This window comes from Alexandromys fortis, unplaced genomic scaffold (assembly GCF_014885135.2).
Source record: "Alexandromys fortis isolate MF-2015 unplaced genomic scaffold, M_Fortis_MF-2015_v1.1 scaffold_0, whole genome shotgun sequence".
Classification (NCBI taxonomy): Eukaryota; Metazoa; Chordata; class Mammalia; order Rodentia; family Cricetidae; genus Alexandromys; species Alexandromys fortis.
The window spans coordinates 25,948,913-25,976,389 of record NW_026067949.1 but is presented as its reverse complement, the minus strand read 5'-3'; the positions used below and the strand labels follow the sequence as shown (position 1 = coordinate 25,976,389).

At 37.5% G+C, this 27,477-nt stretch overlaps 2 protein-coding genes across 3 annotated transcripts in view; one reads left to right on the top strand and one right to left on the bottom strand.

Annotated features, from left to right (window-relative positions):
• Guf1 (GTP binding elongation factor GUF1) overlaps positions 1 to 27,477 on the bottom strand; it is a 1,117,012-nt gene that overhangs the window by 17,870 nt on the left and 1,071,665 nt on the right. The window lies entirely within an intron of this gene.
• Yipf7 (Yip1 domain family member 7) lies at positions 4,149 to 19,696 on the top strand. The gene is made up of 5 exons (XM_050149648.1): positions 4,149 to 4,264; positions 7,864 to 8,027; positions 14,279 to 14,424; positions 17,071 to 17,252; positions 19,248 to 19,696. Exons 1-5 carry the CDS (start codon positions 4,149 to 4,151, stop codon positions 19,408 to 19,410), a joined length of 771 nt encoding a protein of 256 aa, XP_050005605.1. The 3' UTR covers positions 19,411 to 19,696.

Sequence of the window (27,477 nt, the reverse complement as noted above, 5' to 3'; positions counted from 1 at the left end):
ATCAACTCACCAGCCAAATTGGACCAATTCATTCTACATTTTGTATTACTCCATCCCTTCTGAGGCATACCATGTTTTTTTTAATTTATTTATCCTATAGGCAACATAATCTGGCCACTTACTCTTAACAGTTGGCACTGGTTATTTCTTGTTCCTATGTCTGTCACACTAAACTTCTTAAGTATTGGCACACTTAATAGAAATGAGGGAATTGTGGGTTTCTATGATTCTACTTCATTCCTTGTTACTTGAATGTTCCCATTAGTGCTTGGTAGCATCAATTTAATAACATTTATATAAAACTCTTGTTAACATAACTCTTTCAAGAAGAGGCTTTCAGATATGTAATAGTAAACTTCATGGCCAGCAGTATGACTGGCATAGTGCGTGCGCACAAGGAGAGCAGCTAGTACACAAGCCCCAGAGTCAGGCCCAGAACCATTCAGCCAACTATCCACAGGTCCTTGCCAAGAGGGTCAGAGTCGTCAGGGTCTTGCCATAAGGAGAGCCATTCATGCTATTCTCAGGCCTTGTTCCCTAAAGAAATCACACGACCTCCACCACTGGATGGTTAGTTCTATCTCAACTTGATACAAGCTAAAGTCATCTGCGAGAAAGGATTCCTATTTAGGAAATACCGCCATAAGATTGGGCTACAGGCAAGTTTGTAGGGCAGTTTCTTAATTAGTGCTTGATCGGGAAGGATGCTCATTGTTGGTGGTGCCATCCCTGGGTTGGTAGTACTGGGTTCTATAAAAAGCAGGTTGAGCAAGTCACTGGGAGCAAGGTGGTAAGCAGCATCCCTCCATGCTCTCTGCATCAGTTACTGCTTCGAGGTCTCTGCATTTTTTGAGTTTCTGACCTGATTTCCTTCAAGGATAAACAGAGCTAAGGACGTGTAAGTCAAACAAACCTTTCCTCTCCAAGATTCTTTGGTCGGGCTATTCTGCTGCAGCAACAGACACCTTAATTAAATCAATCATGCAACTTTGAACTCTGTCCACTACATTTTAAAAATCGTCTCTCCTATTGAGTATCCGATGTCTCTGGACATGTTATTTCATCTTTATTTCTTTTCTTCTAGAAAATGGCACAGTTAAAAACTTTTGTAAGTGCTACAAAGGTTAAATTACCTACATTTAAAGTTGGTATGTGATGCTGAGCTATTCATTATTAGTTGCAGATGTGGTATTTAATATACTAAAATATTTAACTTTGAATTCAGACCTGCATATCTATTTCTGTAACCATACATGAAGGCTGGAGTCTACCTAGGTATGATGACTCACACCTTTAATATATCCCATTACTACAGAAGCAAGAGACCAGCGAATCTCTATGAATTCAAGGTTCATAGGGACTATATAGGTCTAGGCCATTCATGATTCCTACCTCCAAAATAAGAAGAACAGACTCTGGTACTCAGTAGCTGGTCCTCAATAAATGTGTGGATAGATGTTATTTTACCACTGACATAGAAATAGAAATTGTTAAACAATTCATTTTTTTAAAAAATTTAAACACCAGGATTTTAATAAGTAAGGAATCTGAAGTCCTAGAAAGGAGACTCAGAAGAAAGCAAACCATAGGGGAAATAGCCCTCAAAGTTATCTGATCCAGGAGGGCTGGAGACTACTAGCTATAATGTTTCCTGGGAGTGACTCAATGATGTAATACAGAGGGTCAACTGTGTATCTTTCAAGGGCAAGGGTGAGTTAGAAAGCCTCCAGTGTCTCGAACTGAGTTAAAATATAAGAGAACACGTTCTGTACATAAAAACACTGGACCAGAGTGAGAAGGTGGCACATGGATAAAAAATTTTTGCTGTGTAAGCACAGGGCCCTGAGTTTGGAAACCTGGTACTTATGTAAAACGTCGGTGTGGAGGCTCAGCATTAATCTCAGCGCCAAGAGATGGAGACAGAAGGATCCTGGGGGCTTGTTGGCCACTCAACCTAGACAATCAACTAGCCTTGTGCAGTAAAATTCTGTCTCAGAACACATCATGGAGAATGATGGAAGAAGGCACTTGGTGTCAACTACTTCTGACAACATGCCACTCTCTGCACACAGTCCCAACATACACCAAAACAAACATACAAAAACTAGGTCAGAGTAATGTATCTATATCTCAGCTGCAGAAATTAAAATCAGGTAAAGCCAAGATCATGCCACAAATCATCTTCCTAAAAAATTGCTCAGATTTGGATAAAATGAAAGCATTTCATTTTATTTCAGTGCCGAGATCTTCATGTTAAGATCAAGCACTACAGATTTATTTTTTTTATCACAGATTACTGGTAAATCCTACTAGACTGAAAACCAGAGTAGAAGAAGTCACATCAAGCCCTTTGCTTTCCCTGGCTGACTTCCAGTAAATAATCTTGGTGCCAAGTTTAATGGACGTGCACACAAGGATACTGGATTTATTTCTCCACATTATCTGATTTATGTCTGCATGTTGCTCGTTGTGTTTCAAGCCATAAAAATGGGCTGTAAGATACTGTGTTGGCTTTTTGGCAGCGTTGCTTTCTTGGCTGTGTCATCTGTCCACTCCGTCAGCAGACAAATTTAGAAACTTTTATATACGGTCAGTGCGTCTCCTTTTCACCCACTGGCTTGTTTAGATTTCCCAAGTGCAGCTACGTTTGTTGGAGGATCTTTCCTCATAGCAATACGTACAGACAGGTATGTGTCTAGTCTATGTGATCCTTTTAAAAACCACTTAGCATTTAAATAAAATACAAAAGGGGATTATGTAAGCACTCAAAGAGCTGTTACATAAAACTTGGCATGTTACCTAAAGTTACTGTATTCTCAAGAAAATCCCCCTCTGGGCTTCATAATGGTTTTTGTGGGCTGAGAAACTTATACTATTAAGTTTTAGTCTTTATTTTATATTTAATATCGAATTTATATTAGAGTTTGTTAAAGGATTCATTACTAAGTCTTGTTTTAGTTTTCATAACTCATAGCTACTTCGTGTACATCACTATTGAAAAGTCACTTATTTATGAAATCAGCTGCATGAATTGCTATACCCACCTTTTCAAAGCTCTTTGTATTTTACTGAATCGAATAACTGATATTTTTAACAACTGTCATTGAATATTTATGATTAATGAAGATCTTAGAGTTAAGGCTGTTTTTATGGATTTATAATTTTAAATTCATTGTTGGGAGTATTTCATGAATGACTATAATTATATGGGCTACTCCCAGTGGTTTCTAAATTCACTCTTTCAAAATAAAAATGGTTTTCAAAAACATAGCATTGAAAATCCAAAAGTCTCTGCTCTGTCCTAGAATTTTGAACCAAATAGCCATCCTGCCTTTCTGACATCTTGTTCTGTTACCTTGTGATCTCATTTTGTCCTTTTTTCATCTGTTGCTTCTGGATTCAGTATGAATTGACTTGAAGCAAAGTAGTAAGTGAAGGTGAAAGGGCTGTGTCCTTAGCCTAGTGGTACAGAATCTTTTCTATCTTTTCTATCTCACTCATATGCAACCCGTGATAGCATCCTGGAAAAAGGAAGAAAATGTTCCAGATAGCGAATAGGAATTCCTAAGTATAATTAGGAAATATTTTATACAGCTCTACTTTTTGTTTAGGTGAGCAAGAAAGACACTTAGTAAAATTTATGTCTCTGGGTAAATTAAAATAAAAATGTTAATAATTTAAGTTGTTACTTTCTGCCTTTTTTTGTACTGTGTGTGTGCATCTAAGTGCATGGCTCTGTGTGCATATACTTGTGTACTTGTATATCATTTTTTAAAGTAAGAAATTTGCATTGCTTATTTTGCAGATATGTAGCACACCAAGTATAAAACTTTTCTCTAAACTACTAAGAATGGGGTGCATGGGGAAAGGGTATTGGTGGTTTCTTCTAGAAAAGCTGAAGTCAACTTACAGTCACAATAAGAAAGTGTGAAAACTTCATATAGTAGTTGAAGTTGATTGGTTTTGAAAGTGACTTTCCAGCATGAATTTCCTGCTTTCCCCTGATAGTTAATTTATTCTTCCAAATAATATCTCCTTTGACAGGAAAGCAACTATAACCACACCATCAATAAATCTTTGTACATATTTCAAAAAGCTTAATTGCCTAACAAACGAAATAAAATTAGACAAACTCTTAATTTTTTAGGATGTCTAACCTGGGAGAGTATGACTTGGACTTTTACCAATCTAATTATATCATCGAGAATCAGGAACAGAGCTCTAATGATTCTAATGCTCATGGGAATCTTTACGGATCCAGAGAGTAAGTATTTGATAGTGAGCAAACATACTCCCACTTTTCGAAATGTCAATGTTTTGTCAGTTAGTTCCTGATACATGGGCTCTCTTGAGGGAAGAAGTTACCAGAGTTAACCGAGCAGTTGTCAATGAAGTATCCCCCACTAAATAACAAGAAAAGACAGATCAATTACCCCAATTTTCTGCCAATATTTTTTTACTTGGTGCTCATGCCAAGTTAGTGTTTTATTTATTCTTTTAAAAATAATGGTTAAATAAGAGCCTTTTACCGGATAGTTATCTGGACACTAAAAATGGATTCCATCTATTTAAAGACGTTGATTTTGTTTAATTTTTCTCAGAAATTAAGGCCACTACAAAACCATGGTAAGAATGAAATCTAAGGTCTTTTGTGATTTTTATTTAAAAAATGAGATTTTTCTACACGTATACTGTAGTCACATAATTTCTAGCTCCCTCCAGTGTCCACTCCCAATCTCTCTCAATTTCATGAGTACCTCTTCTGGAGTAGTTAGTATTGGATATGCATATGTGTATGCACACACACACACACACACACGCACACACAATTCAGACATGTGTGTACATGAATCTGCTGAGTCCATCTGGTGTTGGTCTCTTATGCATACGTGTTTATTGCTGATCACTTGGGACTAGATAGTTTATCAGGGGTTCTTCCCTGGATACAACTGATTATATTTAGCTCTTTCAGCAGCCATTGGTTGCCTGTAGGTCTTCATCCAGGGGTGGAGCCTATCCCTTATTCATGATGGCACGTCAACTAGCACTGTCCTTGTGATCTTGTTTAGGCAACCATGCCACTGAAATTCCACCGATGTTACTTCCTGTCATGTGTAGAAGATACTATGCTACAGCAGATATCCTCTGGCTTTCACAGTCTTTCTGCCCTCCCTTTCTGAAATGTTCTTTTAGCCTTAGGTGTAGGGATTGCATTGGAAGTGTATCAGGTGGGATTGGCACCCTACAGCCAGTTTTGACCAGTTATGAATTTCTATAATCATTTTGTCTGCTGATAAAAGCTACATTTATCATTTATCTGTGGTATAAGGCTATGTTTTTTTTTTTTTTAGAATGGAGTTAGAAAGTCTTTTCCATTACAGAGATAAGGTTTTATTTTTGAGGAGTTGAACAATAAACTATGCATTTTAATATGTGAATATTTGCCATTGACAGTATTGACTTAAACATATTTTAAGATGTGTTAGGTATTGAAGATAAATTTAATTAAAAGATCTGGTGAGATGGATCAATTGGTGAAGTGCTTTCCAAAAAATCATAAAGACCTAAGCTGAGATCTCCAGAAATAATGTGGAAAAGCTGTATGGAGTGATATATCTGTAACACAACATGGGGGAGGCAGTGATTGGAAATTTTTTGAGAATTGCTGGCTAGACATTTTAGACAAATTCACAAGAGTCAGGCCAGTGAGAGATTCCCCATCTCAAAAACATAAGGCAAAGATCCATTGAGGAAGACCCTCAACATTGACCTCTGACTTCTACATGTGCATGTATGCCCCCCCCCACACACACACACGGGGCTGAAAACTCTTAACTTGAATTTTAAATAAAGGAAATGAAGAAGAATTTAGTATTTATTTTTATTAGAAAAAAGAAAGTAAGTAAGAAACAAACGAACAAGCAAGCAGAGAAACCCCCACAAACTGAGAAAATTTGTCTTGGCTGGCATTGTTTATCTCTGTGACACCGAGACTTTTATTTTTTCAGCTGAGAGACAAAAGGACATGTACTTTGTGCAGTTTTTATAAAGAAGAAATGCATTGATGTATAAAACGTATATATTAAAGCAAAGCCATTATTTGAATATTAGATAAATGTAAGTTTCCAAAGCACTCTGCTATCCTACGGTTTGGGTTGCTCAGCCGCCTTTCTGCACATTGTTCTGTGCATCTATGCAGTGAATTGGAAGAAGGATCATGTCTCTCACCTTTCATAATTAACATTTACTGAACACTCTTCATGCATGATGAGCTGCCTTGAGCTTTATTAAACATGGCATTGAAATCCTGAACAACCCTATGAGGTAAGTATTACTTTTGAGAAGCCAGCTACAAAAATAACTTGATAATTTTTTCAAGGTTATTAATCAGTCATTTTTCTTGTTGCTATGACAAAATATCCATATGACTTAAGTCAGAAAGGCTTTGTTTCTTTGATTTCTTTCTTTGACTCAAGGTTTGAGACTACAGACACTCATGGAGCGGGAGGGGAGTCATAGAGGTCATAGTTAAAGATTATGGTCACGTTGTGCCAGAGTCCAGGAAACAGAAGGAGAGATGAATGAATGCTGCTGTTCCCATCATTATATTCTTTTGTTAAAATTTGGGTACGGTAGACCACAGAATCCAATCCAATCTAGAATCTCCTTCCTTCACACATATGCCAGATGTTTGTCTCTCTTAGTTGATTCTAAATCTAGCCTTACTGACAATAAATACTAACCATCACAGTCAGTTAGTAAGAAACAGGCTTGAGGTTTGGGGTCTGAGGTTGTTTGATTTTATATGAGGGGGAATGGAAGGTGTTCAGTTTCATCTCTGTCTAGGGAAATCTGGACCATATTCTTACTAACTGATCATCTTACACACATGAGCAGTGGGTGCTGCACTCATTCCTGAGTGGTGTTCTAGCTGAAAGGGAAAGGTACTTTTGTATAATGTTTCTACAGCTTCAAATGGTGAGTGTCTGAAACTTTAGCCCTCACTATAAAAAGACTTTCAGAAGTTAGTAACTTGCATACTTAACAAGGGGATCTTGGTAGTTGTGGATAATTTGATGAATAGTGATTTTCAGGGAATAGTCAGTATTGGAGAGTATATTTCTCTGTAAACAAAAGATTTTATAGAATTTTATTTCATTTATGTTGACAATACTATTAAGCTATGATTTTTATTAGCTATTCCTGAGGGCTTTTAGAAACTTTAATATGATGGAGAGCAGAGAGGAATGTTTCCTATGCAGGGAGCAAAGCCCTGCTCATAAAACACAGTCCAGAAACCCAAGCACGATGCTTTGTGAGTCATTTACTTTTTTTTTTTCTAAAATATTTTTTTAATTTAACTTATTTTTATTTTCTTTAAAAAAGAAACAAACTATCTTTGTTGATTATGCATACCAATTCAAGTTCCTATTCTTTCCCTTCCTCCCACCCCCTCCACGTATTCCCCTACCCCACCCCCATCCACTCCACAGAGAGGATAAGACACATTGCTTTGGGAAAGGTCCAAGATTTAACCCTACTGCTTGTTCTGGCATTTTGGGTCATTTACTTTTGGAACTCTTTCTATTCATCTGAGAAATGGTACTTATGTTGCAATCTTGACCACATAGAGTTTCAGATGAGAAAGGGGGGGCAGTGCCCACCATATGGCATATGCCTGATTAATACCGTTATTATAGATCATTATTATAGGAGCTTTTTCATCATCCCTTACTTCAAATATTTGAGTTCAACTTAACTTAAATTAGATGAATTCCTTACAAGGAAGATTGTGCTTCCCTTCCTTGATTTGTCGGGATATTGCTTTCTTGTATTAAAATATAGACATTTCTGATTTTCTAGAGCACAAGCCGCTGAGCAGCTTCAGCCTTCCTCTTCTGTTCCACCAGCGATGTTCCTGTCATCAAGTTATGCAGGGCAGCTCTTTCAGCCAGCGGCTACCTCAGACTATTATCCACAGTGCCCTTCAGAGGATGGCTTTGATGAGGAACCTCCTTTGCTGGAAGGCAAGTTAAGGAAGTGTTGTTTTTAAGGTTTGCACAGCTCAGAGAACTACAGCAAGAATCGGGGCTTATCCTGTTCAGCCACAGTGTGGCATACAGTGCTTTGTGTGTAAGTACGACACAGCTAACAAGAGTCTGCCAAACAAGGACGCATACACCAAAACCATTGCAAGTTTGTTGCATTATTGGCTGAAGTTTCTGAGCTTGTTTGTTCTGCCACTGTGAAATTGTTCATCGTTGCTGTTATTGAATGATCTTCTCTGTTTCTGGGATTTGCACTGGAGCCTTATGTAAACAGGAAAGACGTGTTATGGAAAGGTGTTTATATCGAGGCAACAACACTTTCTAACCATCTAAGAATGCACTTCATAACAACACTAATTTTAATCTTTGCTGTTTGCCTTGGAGCAAAGGAGATAGTTTCTTACATTAACGTTTGTTTGTGGTTGACAGGGAGGCAGTCCAAACCCTTTTTCTTCCCTGGTTCTCATGAGCTCTCTCTGGTCATTTTGGCAAAGCTAGGCAAAGGAGAATACAGTTCCAGTTGATAAAAATATTCTTAGTAAGGAGACTCCAGACTCCTGGAGCTGGAGGTCCAGAGAGATTTTAGGAACTTTCTATTCATACCCAGATGTTCTATGTCTGCCTTAAGAGTTTTCGCTGGAAGTAGCAACCCCAAGAAAGAACTTAAAACTCTACTGGATTTACATTAGAGAATGAAGCATAAACTACTCAGTGGTAAAGTCTAAGTCTTCTGTACGTACGCCAGCTCTAAGTAGAGGGAAGTAAAAAGGAAGATTAGAATTATCAATATTATCAATGTTTTCCATAAAAGGACTGTTTACCTCATTTGAATTCAGTAACTTCCTGGAGTTAACATAGTCTCCTTTCTTTGCCTAAAAATGTAAACAAGAGAAAGATTTAAATAATTGTGAACAATACAGAAAATTAGGCAATAGATCTGTTATAACTTTGGAAGCTATTAAGTTTTGTGATCCATTATGTCTCATTAGCTCTTTCTATTTCTCTTCTGCAATTACTAAACAACTGAAGCTTATACACTTGAAGTTCATAAACTATCTTTTTTTTTTTTTGAGCCAGGGTTTCTCCGTAGCATTGTAACCTATCCTGGAACTCACTATGTAGACAAACTGGCCTTGAACTCACAAAGATACACTTGAGTCTGCCTCCCCAGTGCTGGGATTAAAGGTTTGTGCCAACACTGCCTCCCTATAATTTATTTCCACTAAATATTTTGGATTCTAACAATATTTTTGCCTTAAAAAGACCTTCAGTTGCCTAAGTGCATTCACTATACATATTTGAAAATATAGAAATGTATGAATTAATATATAAAGCAATTAAAATCTTGTCTCTAAGGATTAACCGTAAAACATTTGAATGTTTCCTTCCAGCAGCTCTCCTATTTTTTATTTGTGTACTTATTATGTATGTACACACCTAGTTACTCCAAAAGGAAATACTATTTTTCAATGAAAATATTTGAGTATTTTAAAATACAGAATAATACAATCATATATGGTCTTATTTTTAAGTTATTGTATCATGATAATTTTTATATATGAGTTTTTTAAAGCTATTAAAAATTTAAAACTTGATTTAAAATCATATTATAAAACTCAAGTGCCATAATTTAAACATACCTTACAGGTTATAGCTTACAATAAGTATTATTTTGATGAGCATCATAGTTAAAATCTTTTGGTTTGCATATTCTTTGGGATGTGTCTGTAACAGTGAGAGAATTTGGTGAAGAGGCACTTGGAACATTGTCAGTTCACCTGGCAAAAAATGAGTTTTCTACTGTACCATTAGAGTCAAATATGCAATATCTATATAAAAAAGTAAAGATGACTACTTTGTATTTCTGTATTACTAGAAGCCTGAGAGGTTTTCATGTATTTGATTATTTTTACTTCTTTCCATTTTTTTTGTGATCCTTGTCACATTAGCATACAATTAGTTTTCCTTTCCTTATTTTAAGATATATTTAGATAGCAATAGATTAATAACTCTCTCGAAGATGTGTTGCTGGAGGCTGCTCCTTTGTTCTTCGCTGCCCAGACTTGAAACACACACACACACACACACACACACACACACACACACACACACTATTAATTAAATCACTGCTTGGCCTATTAGCTCTAGCTTCCTATTGGCTAGCTTTTACATCCTAAACTAACCCATCTCCATTAATCTTTGCATCACCATGAAGTCATGGCCTACCAGCAAAATTTCAGCAGGCTCCAGCAGAGGTATCTGTCTCCAGCAGTGGCTATGTGGCTTCTCCCTGACTTCACCTTTTTTTCCCCCAGATTCTGTTTAGGTTTCCCACCTGGCTTTACTCTATTAAGCCACTGGCCAAAAGCAGCTTTATTCATTAACCAATAAAAGCAACACATATATAGTAGGACCTCCCATACCAGAAGATGTATTTGAAAAAAACTTTTTCTTGCCTATTTCCAATGTAATTTTGTCACAAATATCTGGAGAAACATGGGAATTTTAGTATTTATATTTTAAAATTAAAAATATTTCTTGGAGACTTTTTCCAATTGTTTTATTTATAACCAGTTTCTCTAGATCAACACAGCATTTATATCAATTTCCTCAAAGATGCTCAGATTTTAAAATAATATTTTGTTTTATATTTTAATAAATGAAACCTATAAGATAAAGTAGAAAAATAAGCATTAATCCTAGTACAAGGGTTAACTTTAGTCTGTCAAGCTGGAAAAGTTACTGGAATTCATAGTTCTCTCCTTGTAGCACAGGCTGATACATCTGAAAGGTCAGAGCCATAATTTATGTAAAAATAATGATCTTAATTCACTTTTATACTTCATGTCATATACTTTACTACCACTAGATGACAGCAAAATAATAAATTTTACATTCAGGTTTTATAGTGGTTCTATCTTCTGTTTTACACAATAAGGTGTTATGTTGGGGGCCCCTACAATGAATACTTGCTAAAAAATTTGAAAAGAAAATATTTTGAACATACATAGTCCATTGGAAACAATTTTTTCTCATGAAAATATTTAGTTTACCCTATATTTATTCATGATTTTGTGTGCAGTCCTTAAATATGTCATCAATACATAGTAAAAATCAATATTGAATTTGTATATCATTTTTATACGAGTTTTTTTCAGAACAACTTATTACTTATTTTTAAAGAGAAAAAAAAGACATTTTTTTGTACCAAAGGCACTTAATTGTGATAAAAGCTGATAATGAAATTTGAAAGTGACAGAAGTCTGGCATAAAATTAATTTAAACTGTGATATTCCTCAATTTTTATGGTCTTCTGCCATTTATAAAACCTAGTAGAATGGAAACTCCCAGGGATCTACAATGGTGACTGTAGATAAGACTCCTAGTGTTTGAGGGCTACAGAGCCTAAACCAGCCATCTCCTATAACCAGGAAAGACGTTAGTAAGGCATCGGGACACAAACCCAGCCATAAAACCTTCGACCTACAATTTTTTCTTTCTACAGGATGTACTAGCGTAAAGGTGGCACAGAAATTATGGGAGTGGCCAATACTGGTCCAGCCTGAGACCCATGCCTCTAGGAGCTACCTACTACCTACCTACTACCAGGAAGCAGAGGCTGACTAGTCCAGAGTCCCAAGATAGAACCAAACAGGACTAAAAAAAAATCAATGAAATATCACTAATGATGTTCTGCTACACTCATAGTCAGGAGCCTAGCACAAATGCCACCAGAGAGGCTTCATCCAGCAACTGATGAAATAGATGCAGAAACTCATACCGAAACATTAAGCGGAGCTTGGGGCATCCTGACAAAGAAGGGGAAGAAGGACTGTAGGAAGCAGAGGGATCAAGGGCCCCAAGGAAAACCCACAGAATCAACTAACCTAGGCTCATAGGGGCTCAGAAATCCTGAACCAATAATTGGGAAACCAACACGGAACCAACCTAGGCCCTTTGCATACATATTATGGTTGTGTAACTTGGTGTTCTTTTGGGACACTGAACAGTGGGAGCAGGAGCGGTCCCTGCCTTTCCCCCCACCCTCTGATGTTGGGACCTTTTCCTCTACCGGCACTAAGTTTTATTGCAACTTGATATGTCATGTTTGGTTGATATCCTTGGGAGACCTGCCTTTTTCTGAAGAGAATGAGAAGTGAATAGGGGCACGGAGGTGGAGGGGTCTGGGAGGGGAGAAGCGGGAGGAAACTGTGTTCAGACTGTAATATATGAGAGGAAACACTTATGGTAAAATTTCGCCCTACTTTAAGATTGTTGAACCACCGATCTTCTCCAGCGTATATGGTCATAAAGTATAATACACTGAAAGTAAGGGGAAAATGTGGAAACAGAAATGTACTCAACTTACTATTTTTAAAACTGCTTCTTTTTATTTTTTGAGATTATAGTATAATTACATCGTTCTCCTTTTTTTTCTTCCAAAAACTCTCAAGTATGCATCCTTGATCTCTTTCAAATTCATGGCCTCTTTTTTCATTAATTGTTACCTCATGTGCGCGCGCACACACACACGTCCCTAAATACAACTTGTCTAGTCCCTATAATGTTACTTGTATGTATGCCTTTACTTGCTCACTGCTAAGTAATGTTTATTTTCTCTCTCTTTATCTTTCTTTCTTAACCCACTACTGGGGGAAAATCTAGAACCTCACAAATGTGAAGCCATTGCTTTAACTCTAACCTAACCTATGTCACCAGTAGGTTTAAGTAATTTTCTGTCCTGTACTTAGAATGACAGATTTCAACCAGGGGATTGTATGTATAGAAGTTTGTCTCCCTATGCTAGTTCACCTGGGTGAGCTAGCACCCTCTGACAGGGTTTCTAAAAATTTCTAAATTGTTGAAGGAAGGCCCCTCTATGTCTCTATGTGAGGATCATTAGAAATCCATCTTGTGAAAATGTCAACTTTGAAAAATATTAAAGTGGTATTTGTGACCATTGAAAAAAATCCGAGAATGGAGATGTGGCTCAATGGGAAATAGTGTGCCTAGTACCCAGTGTCTCTAAATAAATAGCTGAACTGTTCTTATCATCTGACCAGAGATATTTGTACATGCTTGAAAGTACAATTTAATTTAGAAAGGGTAGGTAGTCTTTCCTTAGGAAAGATGGAAGAAATCAGGTATATGGTTGATAAATGATAGATAGATATAGTTAGATGATAGATAGATAGATAGATAGATAGATAGATAGATAGATATGTACAGCTGAGTTTAGAAATGTAGCCTTCCTTATAGGAAATATGTAATAAATTTGATAAAGAGATGATAGATAGATAGATAGATAGATAGATAGATAGATAGATAGTTTAGCTGCACATGGACCTGACTTCTCAATGCTTTACAGGAATGAGATTTGACAATGTCAAAATGCAGATTTTCCTATTACTTGCTTTCAGATTCTGAAAGTAATTTAACCTCTCAACATCTCAGACATTTGATGCATACAATAGGAATGAACTGACACTACCTTTATCATATGTATGTGAGACCAATGCTTGTAGATCTTGAAAGGCCAGTAAAGCCTGAGTAATCAATCAGAGCTTGCTTTAGTGAGATGATTTTATTCTAATATCCTCACTCATAAACAGAAAAAAGATTAACTTGTCCTTAGTATTTAATCTTTGAGCTTATTGATTCAATCTCACAGAGCATTGATTTATAAACATCTGCATGTACCTCATGGCCACAACTCTCTGCAAAAAGAGTCCTTCTCTTTCTTCCTTGTGGAGTTTTTATCAATTTGGAGCAAGGCTAATGTTCTTATTAGGCAAAATAAAGGAAAACTCTAGACTTGGACTGAGTGTCACTAACCAGTTCTGCCGTGGGTGATATGGCAGGATTCCAGAAGCACTCACAGTTGGAAAGGTGGATGAAGGAAAGATCCGAAGGGGTGATTGGGACATGTCTAGTCTGTTAGCTGCAATGGCAGGTTACTGTATGTCAATTCCATGTTTTTAAATATTATTAAAATATTGCTGTATGAAACAGATAAAAATTTCATCGAAAGAGAATTTTTCTTTAAACTATTTTTTGGGGTGTGTTGTTTGTTCACTCTATATTGCCTTAAACTTTAGATTTAGATTCTGATGCCAAAATAGAGCAATCGTCTTGAGATGTCATCCAAAAGAATAGATACACTAACTTTGAAATAATAAAACTCTCTTGCTTTTTATATTTACGTTAGACTATTTATTTTCTTTTTGCAGAACTTGGAATTAATTTTGATCACATATGGCAGAAAACCTTGACGGTGCTAAATCCAATGAAGCCAGCAGATGGCAGCATCATGAATGAAACAGATCTCACAGGACCCATTCTTTTCTGTGTGGCTCTGGGAGCCACATTGCTTATGGTAGCTAACCGGACGTTTCAAGCCTCATTTTCATCGGAGCTAATTTTGAAGCATTTTCTTTTAAAACAGGAGAAATCTGCTTTCTAACAAGAATTAGGACATGAGCTTAGATCCCATCACATAAAAGCTGGGTGTAGAGAAGCATGATAAAAACCCAAGCACTGGGGACCATGTGCTCACTAGTGAGCCAGTGGGGACAGTGATGCTCCCTAGTCTGCCAGTGGGGATCATGATGCTCACTAGTCAGCACTTTTACCAGTCTGTGAGCACTAGGATCTGTGAGACACACTGTCTCGGAAAAAAAAAAAAAAAAAGGATGGCCTGTACACACATATAAATACACATACACAAAGATACATGAACATATGTAGCACCTTCACATACATACAAAAACAGCTTCTTCTAATGCAGCTATAACTTTCAAATGTGTTTTAAAAAGTATGTGTGACTACATACATGTTCTCTTCCCATGCACTAAATCTGTAATACTAGACAGCCAAGAAACCGAGTGAAACCTAGTTTCTGTGAGGCCAGTGATCACACCCTTTTCATCCAGCAACAGCACAGTGATAGTGACCTCCTTCCTTGCGGTATGAAAAATGCGAATGCCCTCTAACTCCAACACTGTCAGCCACAGCTGCCACTTATTCTTAGGGCTCCCTCTTCTCTTTTTCACACAAATATGCTATTCTTGGATTAAGCGGCTGTGCAAGGGCATGCCAATTAATCAAATAGTCAGAAACAATCAGTGTAATATATTAACTCATCTTTCCCTTGCAAGTCATTTGTAACGTAACAGCTGTTTGTTTGTTTTTCTTTTAAGAAATGATTATCATTTCTTAAAAGACAGGGTTAGTTCTATCATCAAGATCACTCTTGGATACATAATGCTAATAGGAGTTATTTTAATATCCTCTTTTGTGTTTTAAATACAAAACATTATAAACAAGGAAATCTTAACTGGGATGATAAAATGAATTCTACCCATAACTCCCAATAACTACGATTTTAATATGTTGTTTTCACATTTATATGCTTCCATTCCTTCATTTCTAGACAGAAAGGGTTTACCTTTTTCATAAGGTTTACTAGAAATTGAGGTTTCTTGTAGTTCTAAAATTATATGGAATATGTGAAAAAATGTCATTAACATTTTATATGAATATTAATACTTATATATTTTCATTATTTTTCACTAGCAATTATTATTGACATTAATGTTAATAGATACCAACAATGACATTCCAAAATCTCCAACTTAAGATAAGTCAAATTTCAGGATAAATTTATTTGCTGCCAAGTCAACTCTGCACTACCTTGCCTCTATAATTAAAAGTTCATTTCATAGACCATTACATTCATAATATTAGCAAAAGCAAATGAAATTCAGAGACAATATTCAAATTCCTTACATACTTCTGGATATGTAGGATTCACAATCGTCTGTAGGAGACACGCCCCTAGTGACTTTACTCCTCTCAACTAGATCCCAGATTTAGAGGGTCCAAGACTTCCCAAAGCACTTGAATACACAGGCATTTAGGCAACACGCAAACCACAGCCACTCCAATGTTTTTCATTATCCAGTACCAATACATGATTTATAGACATTCTCATTCAACTGTTCTGGTCAGGCTATCAGTGTGGTCGGAAAATCAACAACAAAATGAGCAACCCAAAAGTAGAGTTAGGACTGGGTATTGTGCTGCATGCCTGTCATTCCAGCACTTGGGAGATGGGAGTATACGATACAAGAATTTGACCAGTGGGCACTGGATAGCTAGACCCTGTCTCATAAAACCAGGGTGGAGATGTAGCTTAGTGGTAAAGCACTTGTCTGATATCTACAGGGCCTGGGGCTTGATCCTCTGAACTACAAGAAATTTTTTTTGGGCGGTGAGAGGTTTCAAAATAGGGTTTCTCTATGGTGCTTTGGTGTCTGTCCTGGAAGAAGCTCTTGTAGACCAAGCTAGACTTGAACTTACTTTGATCTGCCTACCTCTGCTTCCTGAGTGCTGGGATTAAAGGTGTGTGCCACCACTGCCCAGCTAAGAAAAAAACTTTTTTAAGTGTTTAATTAGAAGAACACTAAGTATTTTAGATCAAGACATGCTAACATGGGTAAATTACCTAGGGAGGATCTTAGACATTTGAGGTAAAAACCCAGATGATTTATTTTATATTTTAATATTAAACCTTTGTTAAAATTTATAACAAAATCTCAAGGGTATTTCTGTTTATATGTGTTTAAGGCTATATTAAAAGTCTTATTCTTTTGCTCTATTATTCAGCTATTCAGTAAATATGGGGTAAAAAACCATGTTTCATTTATTGCATTCTCTATAGTAAAATGTATGATTAAAAATTATCGTGGCAATATTTTATCTTTTCTGAAGTATGACTAGCTCATCCCAAATATTATACATACATGCATATACATACATGCACATATATTCAGTGCTTGCTTGTAGTTCTTGTCACAGGCCGGGTTTTATTTTAACCAGAATTCTCAGAGCCCTGGTGATAGTAGCTACCATAATATTCAGCAGCATTGAGTAAACTCTTGCCTGCTCCCTGTGTTGTTGTTATTCTGATTTCATCTCATATATATTGTGATTTCTAGTCGTTTCCTTTGTGTTGTTCCAGGCAGGGAAAGCCCAGTTTGGTTACGTATATGGCATGAGTGCCGTTGGCTGCCTTGGGATTCACACCTTACTAAACCTGATGAGTTCTGCAGGGGTGTCATATGGATGCGTGGCCAGCGTGCTGGGATACTGTTTGCTCCCCATGGTCATCTTGTCCAGCTGTGCCATCTTCTTTTCATTGCAGTAAGTGCCTGTACTAAAGTGACTCCACGTGCGCCATCTTTGCCCAGGCCTGCCAGACCAGGGCAATCATGGTTTCTTAACATTTTATCATTGAAATTGAGGGAAATCATGCTTGTTAAAAGCTACACATAGATTCAGAGGCAGAATAGGTTCAGTTTGGCTAGGCTGTTGCTCTTTTTAAACTGGGTTAAAAAATAAATCCAACCATGTAATATTTAAAACTTCTACTTTTAAGTTGTCACATTCTTCAATCTAAACTACTGGCAGAGGTAACATAACAACTACAGAGAATTCACTTATTTGATTTTGGAAGAGCAAATGCCTGCTGAATTCTGACAAATTACTTCAGTGCCCAGGCATCCGCCTTCTAGGCAAGAAGCGATTGTTATGTCTCAGCTGGACTCCTCACAGCTGAGAATTCCCAGAAACCCTGATGGGGACATTAATTCTGGAGAACTTACAGCATACATGCTCAGTCAATACATTTTTCCCTTTTTCTTTCTTCACTGAGACATCTTGCATTTGCAATTCTAAACTATTCATAAAAATACTGTAGATGTGTTTCCCAGAGCACGTTCCCAAGGCTCATGCCTACCGCTAGCACTCAGTGACAGCAAGCAAGCCGCTGCACAGTTACCTGTCATGTCTACAAAACACTTGGAAATAAACACTTACCCTTTTTGCTCATTCTTTCATGTCCAAAGGAGATGTGACTTGCATTTTCTTCTTGGATGATGCGGGTCTTAGGTGATTAATGCTACATTGAAAGGGATGTTGTCATATAGAGAGTTTATCACTACAAGGACAATCAGGATAGAGAAGTAAATGTTTATATTTTTGTTATCATGAAGAGTTGTTCTTATGAAATTATTGAGAGTGATTTAAACGTGCTCATTCTGTCCAAATACATTCTCATTTTTTATTGTAACATGCTTGAGAATTACTGAAGCCAAATATTTGCCTTATCAATGAGTACTTGAATTTACCAAAAGAATTTGACAGAAAATGGATACTGTGAATGCATAAGTAGAACAAGCTGTACTTATTACATGTATGTATACATTATTGTATGTTTTATAAAGAAGCACACAGCGGTTTGTGTAACTGTTGGCTCTGGCATACTGTTCTATACAGGGCTGTGCTGACATAGTAGTGCAGTATGGTTCTACAACCCTGTCTGATGTTTTCACAAAATATTAATACTATGATGTACCATTTTAAAATTCTAAGTGTCCAAGGGTATTTTTCTGTGACTTTGGTATTTAGAGCATCTTAAATGACATAAATGCTAAGGGACAAATAGAAGATTATTCATAAATTTTAGATTTGGAAAATCTCTGGCAGTTTAGACATTTCCACCCTGAAATTATAAGAAATAATGTGTGTATTAGATTGTCACAACTCTAACAAAATACCTGAGGAAATAGTCTTACAAAAGGGAGAGATTTGCTATGACTCTTAGTGTCAGGTCGTGGTTGTGATCTTCTGGGGAGGGGCAGAAACGATAATGAGGAAATTGGTTGACTGCTCATATTAGAAAAGAGAATGAGAAGCAGCTGGTGGTTGACCAAACTTCTTCCCTGTAGGTACTACCTCAGGCCCAAAGTTAGTCCCACCACTTTCCGCTATAGCTAGTAATGTGTAGCACGTAGACTGTTAAAAACCCAAACCATAAGCGATGATTTAGAAATACATTATATGGAATGGGAATGGAATGGGGATGTTGGTAAGTGAAACTGATTATAACAAGCATTTCTGCTTTTCTTGGTCTAGGCTTACTAAAATATTAACATATCAGTCCTAAGCAGTGGATTTTAGTGAAATCTTTTCTGACTGGCTGAGATCTTTTGAGCTCATCCGGGAAATGGTTCACCTTTGCAAATGGAGACCAATGTTCTTGGCAGATGCAGTGCTGCACTGCAGGGGTTAGATCTGACTCAGTCTCCCCCGTCGTCTCCAGGCATAAGACAGCTGTCATCTCTGTCTTTGTTACAGGGGCAACATCGGAACAGTGTCAGCCCTGCTCATCATCACCTGGTGCAGTCTCTCAGCTTCTAAGATCTTCATTTCCGCCTTAGCCATGGAAGGACAGCAGCTCCTCGTGGCTTACCCCTGTGCCTTGTTTTATGGGCTGTTTGCCCTTCTGACGGTTTTCTAAAGACTGCTGGATGTGGCTCTGCAAGATCCCACTTGCTTGCTGTTCAGATTTTTCTGGAAGTGCATTAGCACTCGAATTCAGCCAGATAACTTCTGTTTATGGCTGTTGAGAGAATATTAGCGAAGAGACAAAGCAGCACTCAAGGATAGCGCTCTAATAGCCTGCGTGGTGGCGGTGATGTTTTCGTTTTTCAGTTTGGAGCATTAAAACACTTAAAATATTTTTGACATATTAAGAGATACAATCTCTGTACTGATAGATGCTGCTTTTTCTCATCTCCATAGACGTTTCTGAGAAATTTCAAGTAAAATACCATGCTACGCTTAACATTTATTAATTGTAATAAATATTTTTCAAAAACGTTCATGACTCTGTGCATGTGGTTAAAATTGATACAGTTCAGCACCTTTGGAGAGTTCAGGGGTTTTATCTACACAGAGTCAAAGAAACACCTTCACTTACCGTAACAACTGTTATGCGGTCTCATTAGATAAGGTGTCAGCTCACCACATTCTCACTTCCTTCTCGCTTGCTTCAAATGCCACGGTCTGTTACTGTAGTGCTCCCTTGTATACATCCCACAGGATCTTACTATATTCGCTCCAAAGAGGTAAAATGCTCCGATGGAAAAATCCCATGTATTAGTGTTATTGTGACTGAAGTTTCTGAAATGCCCCTCGGCACCGCGCTTTAACCCTATACTATATGTTTGTTTGAAATTTGTCTTTGTTCTAAGATGACCACATGACAGCAGCGCTTTATTCTCAGCTCTCTAATCGTTCTTCCTCATTAGTTATTCTCACCCGATGTTCTCTAAAGCTTTAAGTGTCTAGATAATCATTTCATCTTCCCACCACATCTATCTGCTTACAAGCCATTCTACTTAGGTCTGCTCTGCTTCCCTTTCATTACTTTCCTCTCTCCACATCACTCTTTCCTCCATCCTTAGTATTGTCTCTCAGTTTTCATTCATACAAGCATAGAAACGTGATCTGGTTTCTACTAACTCAAAATAAAAATTTCAAGGGCAGTCTATTTCTCTAGTCCTCTTTATAGGGAAACAATATCTTGAAAGGGCGGTCTTATCTCTGCTTCTGTCTTATTACCTCCTCTTTGCTCTTCCTGGCCATCAGCTCAAGAACTCTTCATCCTGTGAACACCTTTGTCAAATTGCTGATAACACACCATACTACATTCAGCCATGAATTTTCAGTTTCATCTCGTTTGATAAATGGTATTGGCTTGGTCATTTTGTCAGTCTCTGGCTTGACTCCTGTATGGAATTACTGAGTTCTTCACATGAATTTGAATTGGCCACCTCTCCTTGCTGTCTCTGGGGCTGACATTTTCTACCTTTCAGTCACAAATCTGATATGAAGTTATTGGCTGTGCTCACTCAGCTAAATAACACTCAAATATGGTGAGTCCAAAAATTTCATCTGCACTGTGCATTCTCATCCCTGACCTCTTGGTGTATATCCAAATTATACATAATATTTATATTTGATTTTTAGTATGATAAGCTCATACAAGTCAAGAAATCAGACCGTTGATTTCTATCCTGTCCTCTTCATTGTCTTTAAAAAAAAACTTTTTAATTTTGTGATTAGTGGAGTCTTGGTCACTTTTTTTTTCCCATCAATATCTTGTCCGATATTTAATTTAGCCTGTCACGAACAGACATTTCAAATGTGACCGTGTCTCATAAGCTCCACTATGGTTTGGTTAAGAACTGTTTTTCCAAAGGTCTTTTACGTGGCACGCTTGCTTCTCAGATCGTGCATTCAGTTACCGAGACAGGACTGGATCAGAAGGTCAGAGACATAATCAATGGACTAATACATTGGTGAATTCTTAATTTGATGTTGTTTCTGAGAGGAAACAGAAACCAGAAGACTGGGCCAGCTTGGAAGAAGTAGAACCAGAGGGAAAGCCTTTAGACATCATGTCTAGTCTGTGACCCATTCCTGTCTGGTGTTGGTGAGCCACTCTGCTCTGCCACATGCTCCTCACCATGGTTTGTGTCTCACCATACATAGGTTGAGAACCAATGGTGCAAATGACCATTGGTCCGCAGCTTCTGAAACTCTGAGCCCCAAAGAAGCCTTTCCTTTCTTAGGTTGTTTTCTCAGCTGTCTCGCCAAGGTGACAAGAAGGAACTGACTAAAGCCCTTTCCCTGCCAGCACCATGCAAGCCGCTTTAACTGCTGGCTAAAGGAAGCAGTCTACACACTGACTTCTTTCTCCCGTGCATTCTGTGCAGCAGGGTTATTTATAGACACGGTACATGAGAGCCTTTGAATATGTAGATTTATTTACGGTCATACCCATCCAAGGCCCTTTTATGGCTTTCACTCATATGTACAAGTAACCTCAGCCTCCTTTGCACAGCTCAGAAGCTTTCTAGTCTAAGATTGGCCCTTAGAATAACAGATTGCATTCTCTGGAATCCTCTGAAGAGCTGTAAATCCCTGGCCCTGCCCTAGAACTTCTGAATTGGACTTTGCATTTTAACAAGGTCCCAGATGAATTAGATGTCCAGTAAATTTTTAAAGTGCTTGCCTGAATGATCAGGCCATGTGACATGCCTTTCCTTCCTAACTTCACACCTCAATTCTTCCCCCTCTTCACTAACCTTATTGCTACTTCTCGCACTATAAAATGTATCACTTCCGAATCTTCATATTTATTCTGTTTACCTGCAATATGCTTGCTGCGGATCTTTGGTATTGTTTAGCTGTGTGTTCATGCCACTTCCTCATCTGAGGCCTTTTTTAGTTGCTCTTTCACCAGTACACCTTCCCCCCAGCTTTACTCAGTTCATCCTTTTCTCTTGAACACTAGAGTAATCATCTAAAGTTATTTAATCCCACTCTGCTTTAATTTCTTGAGTTCTCTGCTTTTTCTTTCATCATCCAGAAGATAAACATATTGATTCAAATCCTTTTCTATGAACATCATTCCTGATATTTTTATTTCTATTTTTAAGAATATTTTTATTTGCTATTTGAAATTTTCTATTTCCATTTATGGGGTGCATGAATGAATAAATAGTTGAGACAGTGATTGGGTATTAATACCTGTGATGAGTAAGACAATTGAATCTCTGACCCATAAGTTTGGGGCAAAAATAGACTGAAAGCTAATAACAGTAATCAAGCGAGGTAATTATTGAAGTATGAGGCTGCTAGTGGGCAAGCCTGTAGGAAGGAAGGAAGGGCTGCAGCAGCCATTAGGACTCTGTGGTTTAATAATGCATTAATAAGCATTAATTTTGTCTTGTGTTTTTAGCCGTTCTGTTTGAAATGGGATGGTTCTACCTTCATGTTTTATGTAATGCAGGTAAAGCAAATATAACCACTCACTGTATACTTTTTCTATAAAAATATCCTGTTGCACAGAGATGTATTTATATTCTGAACTAAACATTATATCTTTTGGAGGAAACTTTTGCTAAAATATTTGTAGATAAAAATTTCTTTAAGCTCACAATGTAGCTTAACAGTTTTTCTATAAAACTAGGAATACAGGAAATATTTTATACTTACTGTGAAATTTTTGACATCTCTATGAAGAAGGAAATGGTGTTTTCACTTAGTAGGAAATAAGGTTGTATTTTATTTAATAATAAAGATCAGAATTGTGAAATAGCTAAGAATTAAATTAATGTAATAGGAAACATAGATCCTCTATATGAAAATAAAATATTAAAGTCATATTTTAAGGAAATTTGATTATGCAGACAAATATACTAATGGATATAGATGGCAAATCTGAATTCATGAAGAATTCCCCCATTTAATAAAATTTTACTAAAATAATTCTAAGAATTTGGGACTTAACAAGATGATTTTAAAGTTGATATATGTGTTAAAAGCATCAAGCTAACAGTCTATAAATTTGCTTTGAGAATGAGTTAAATAGTTCACTTCTTTGACTGGACGCTAAGTAAACTGCAATATTTTTGGAGACTAATTACATGAGACAATGCACACAAGTTAGCTTTTGCTTGTTATTTGTTTGTATTATTTTCAAGATAGAATCCTACTATGTAGTCCAGATTGGCCTTGTATTTACTATGTTGTTCACGTGACTGAAAGTTTTCAATGCCTACCTCAGTCAGCTTCCTTAACACAGGTACTTTGCCTTCACAACAAGGTTCACATGTGTCCAGTTTTCATATGGTGTGACTTAATGAGGACTTACTATGGACTGGCCTAAATGCTTCCTGTGTGTATTAGTATATCTGATTATCACAATAACTATAAAATATTGTTGTCATTGACTCCATCTTACAGCTGAAGGTGCCAGGGACAATGGGCTCAATCATTAGGCCACGTTACTCAGCCAGTGACCAGAATTTGGAAACAGAGCTTGATTTCACAGCCCCTAATCACAGCATAACAATCCCTGTTCTCCAGCAGAACTTTCTTCCATTTGCTCTTGGCCTTGGTGCATGCTAGACAGGGACCATTGGCTTGAGTTGCTGGAGAGGTTAGCTGAGTTATATAGGAAGAAACAGGATGCCTAACAGGAGTAGAATGGTCTCTAAATGATTCCAAGGCCCACTTCTGAACTCTAGCTGCAATCCATGATGCCAATTGAGACCTAGCTGGCATTTGGATACAAGACCTTTGCAGAGTTTAGTTCTTTACCCTACTCCAAGAAAGGTGCACATTGCATAGACACGTAGAATGTATGTGCTCTCTTTACTAATCAGTAAAATTGGAATTTATTCATGACCAGTCACATGTATGAAATCACAAATGTGCACACTTGGCCACATAATAGAAATAGATCTTTTCTTTTGAATGCCTCCCAGGAGCTTTTTTCTTTCTCTTTTCATCAAGTGTGTTCAATGTATTTTTTATCTGGGAATGGAACCTTTTTCTCTTTCCTTTTCACTTTCTGTTTTATGGGCTGGATGAAAGTTACAGATTATTTTTCCCAAAAGATAAATGCCACGTTCGACGTCAAGAGATGGCCTCCATTTTGACAAGAATGATTGGGGACATGTGCTGAAAATAAGAGCCCTGAATTACTCAGACTCAAGTGCCCCAGTTCACACAGCTTAACTAGGGCAGTGGCCTTTGAAACGACTCATGACAGATGCTATGCTACTTTCTCTGTCTCCGGGTGAGTAATGCCAACTGCAAAGGCCCTTTAACAACACCCTGCTTCTCCGTTTTTGTGAGCAGGTGGCAGGCTCCACTCTGCTTCTATTCAGTCACGTCTGCAGCTTGCTAAATCAGTTTCCATTCTTGAATGGAAGTCTGGAATGATTATATATATTTTCCTTAAGTTTCAAAACCAAGTAGGCTGTCACAGAGAATCCACAATGGTGATGAATGTGTGTATGCCTGTGTGAGTGCAAAACATTTTGCTTAATGTAGGTAAAATTCATGAGCTTTTACATTGCTCTAATCCAAAGGAGTACATGCAATATTAGGAACAGTGAATTAGTCTTAGATGGAGGCTTGGAGAGGAGAGAAAGAAGTGAAGAAGAAGAATGAAAGAGAATAATAAAGGTTATATTTTGACTTTAAAATAAAATGGAAACAGTTTGACTTATTTTATATCTATCTATCTATCTATCTATCTATCTATCTATCTATCTATCTATCATCTATCTATCTATCTATCTATCTATCTATCTATCTATCTATCTATCTATCTATCTATCTATCTATCTATCTATCTATCTATCTATCTATCTATCTATCATCTATCTATCTATCTATCTATCTATCTATCTATCTATCTATCTATCTATCTAATCTTGTTTTTGTCACACAGAAAACTAAATAAATGATGCAAAATTTGCAAGGTTCTGTTGAGGACTAAATAAGACACTGCTTGTGAATGACCGATCCCAAAGTCCAGTTACTCAGTAAATGAAAATCTGCCACAGTTTTGAGAGATTCTCTGGGATGAGATTTTAGGAAAGGCTGTTTTTTTCTCTCTATGTTATTGATACATATATTCCCTGAAAATAAATGATTTGACATTGCATATAATTGTTGAGTGAGGTTATGTCATGGCCTGACAAACTTCTTTTAGCTTATGAGTTTGAAAGAAGGGGTTTTGTTGACATTTTGTTATTTGTCTATATGGATTCCTGTGGTGAAGGTTTTCCATATGCTGTAAGGTGACTATAGCCTCTTCCTGCACTCTAGGAGCTAGAGACCAATGAATCCAGATAATACAACCAGATCTATTTGCTCAGTGTTTCAAAATAAATGATAAAATAAAACAAGCAAAAGAACCATTAGAAATGCATATGAAAACAAAAAGACAAATGCTAGCTAGATTTATCTATGTTTCATCTATCAATCTATCGTTTATCTATCTCTATTTTCTTTCTCTCTATTTATCATCTATCATCAAGGCTGACTCATTGTCTGGCCATGCCTGTTCTTTGTTGTCTTTCAGGCTTTTTTTTGAATTATGATGTATATTTATCCAATATTTTAAACAGTATTTATTTTTATATTATCTATGGCTAATCTCTGTTGGTCATTTATGAGAACTCTTATACCACTGGAAAAATACTGAAAATCCAAAAGTTTTGGTAGCCATAAACTCTTTGCAATAAAAATCAGAATATCAAGATAGATATAGGATGTGAAGTAATATCCTTTGCATTGTCAGAGAGGATACAAATATTAGCTATTATGTAGCATTCACAAACAGAGCATTTAGACCTGGAGCTTTCTCAGTAGAGGAATTGCTATCAGAAAAGACAGGCAGAAAATTGGTACTGGAAACTGAATTAAAAATCAGTGTTTCGGGTTTCTCTGGAAATTCGGGATCAACCTACCCCTGGACCCAGCAATACCACTCTTGGGAATATACCCAAGAGATGCCCTATCATATGACAAAAGCATTTGTTCAACTATGTTCATATCAGTATTATTTGTAATAGCCAGAATCTGGAAACAACCTAGATGCCCTTCAATGGAAGAATGGATGAAGAAAGTGTGGAATATATACACATTAGAGTACTATGCTGCGGTAAAAAACAATGACTTCTCAAATTTTGCATGCAAATGGATGGAAATAGAAAACACTATCCTGAGTGAGGTAACCCAGACCCAAAAAGATGAACATGGGATGTACTCACTCATAATTGGTTTCTAGCTATAAATAAAGGTCACGGAGTGTAAACCTGGTGAACCTAAAGAAGCTAAATAAGAAGGTGAACCCAAGAAAAAACATATAGTTATCCTCTTGGCTAAGGGAAATAGACAAAATTGCCGGGGAGAAAATTGTGATCTTGGGGGTGGGTTGGGTTGGGGATAAGCGGGGACGGGGAGAGAAAAGTGAGAAGGGGAGGTTTGGGGGAACTTGGGGAAACAGGAAGATTGGGATAAAGGAAGGTTGGATAGGGGAGCAGGGAAGCACATATCTTAGTTAAGGGAGCCACCTTAGTGTTGGCAAGAGACTTGAACCTAGAGTGGCTCCCAGGAGCCCAAGGCGATGTCCCCAGTTAGTCCCTTGGGAAGCTGAGGATAGGGAACCTGAAATGACCCTATCCTATAGCAATACTGACGAATATCTTCCATAATCACCATAGAACCTTCATCTGGTGATGGATGGAGATAGAGACAAGAGTCCCACACTGGAGCACTGGACTGAGCTCCCAAGGTCCCAATGAGGAGCAGATGGAGGGAGAACACGAGCAAGGATGTCAGGACCACGGGGGGTGCACCCACCCACTGAGACAGTGGGGCTGATCTATTGGGAGCTCACCAAGGCCAGCTGGACTGTGACTGGAACAGCATGGGATAAAACCGGACTCTCTGATCATGGCGAACAATGAGGACTGATGAGAAGCCAAGGTCAATGGCAAGGGGTTTTGATCCTACTTCATGTTCTGGCTTGGTGGGAGCCTAGCCAGTTTGGATATTCACCTTCCTAGACATGGACGGAGGGGGGAGGACATTGGACTTTCCACAGGGCAGGGAACCCTGACTGCTCTTTGGATTGGAGAGGGAGGGGTAGAGAAGTGGGGGGAGGGGGAGAAGAGTGGGGTGAGGGGGAGAAGAGTGGGGGGAGGGGGAGAGG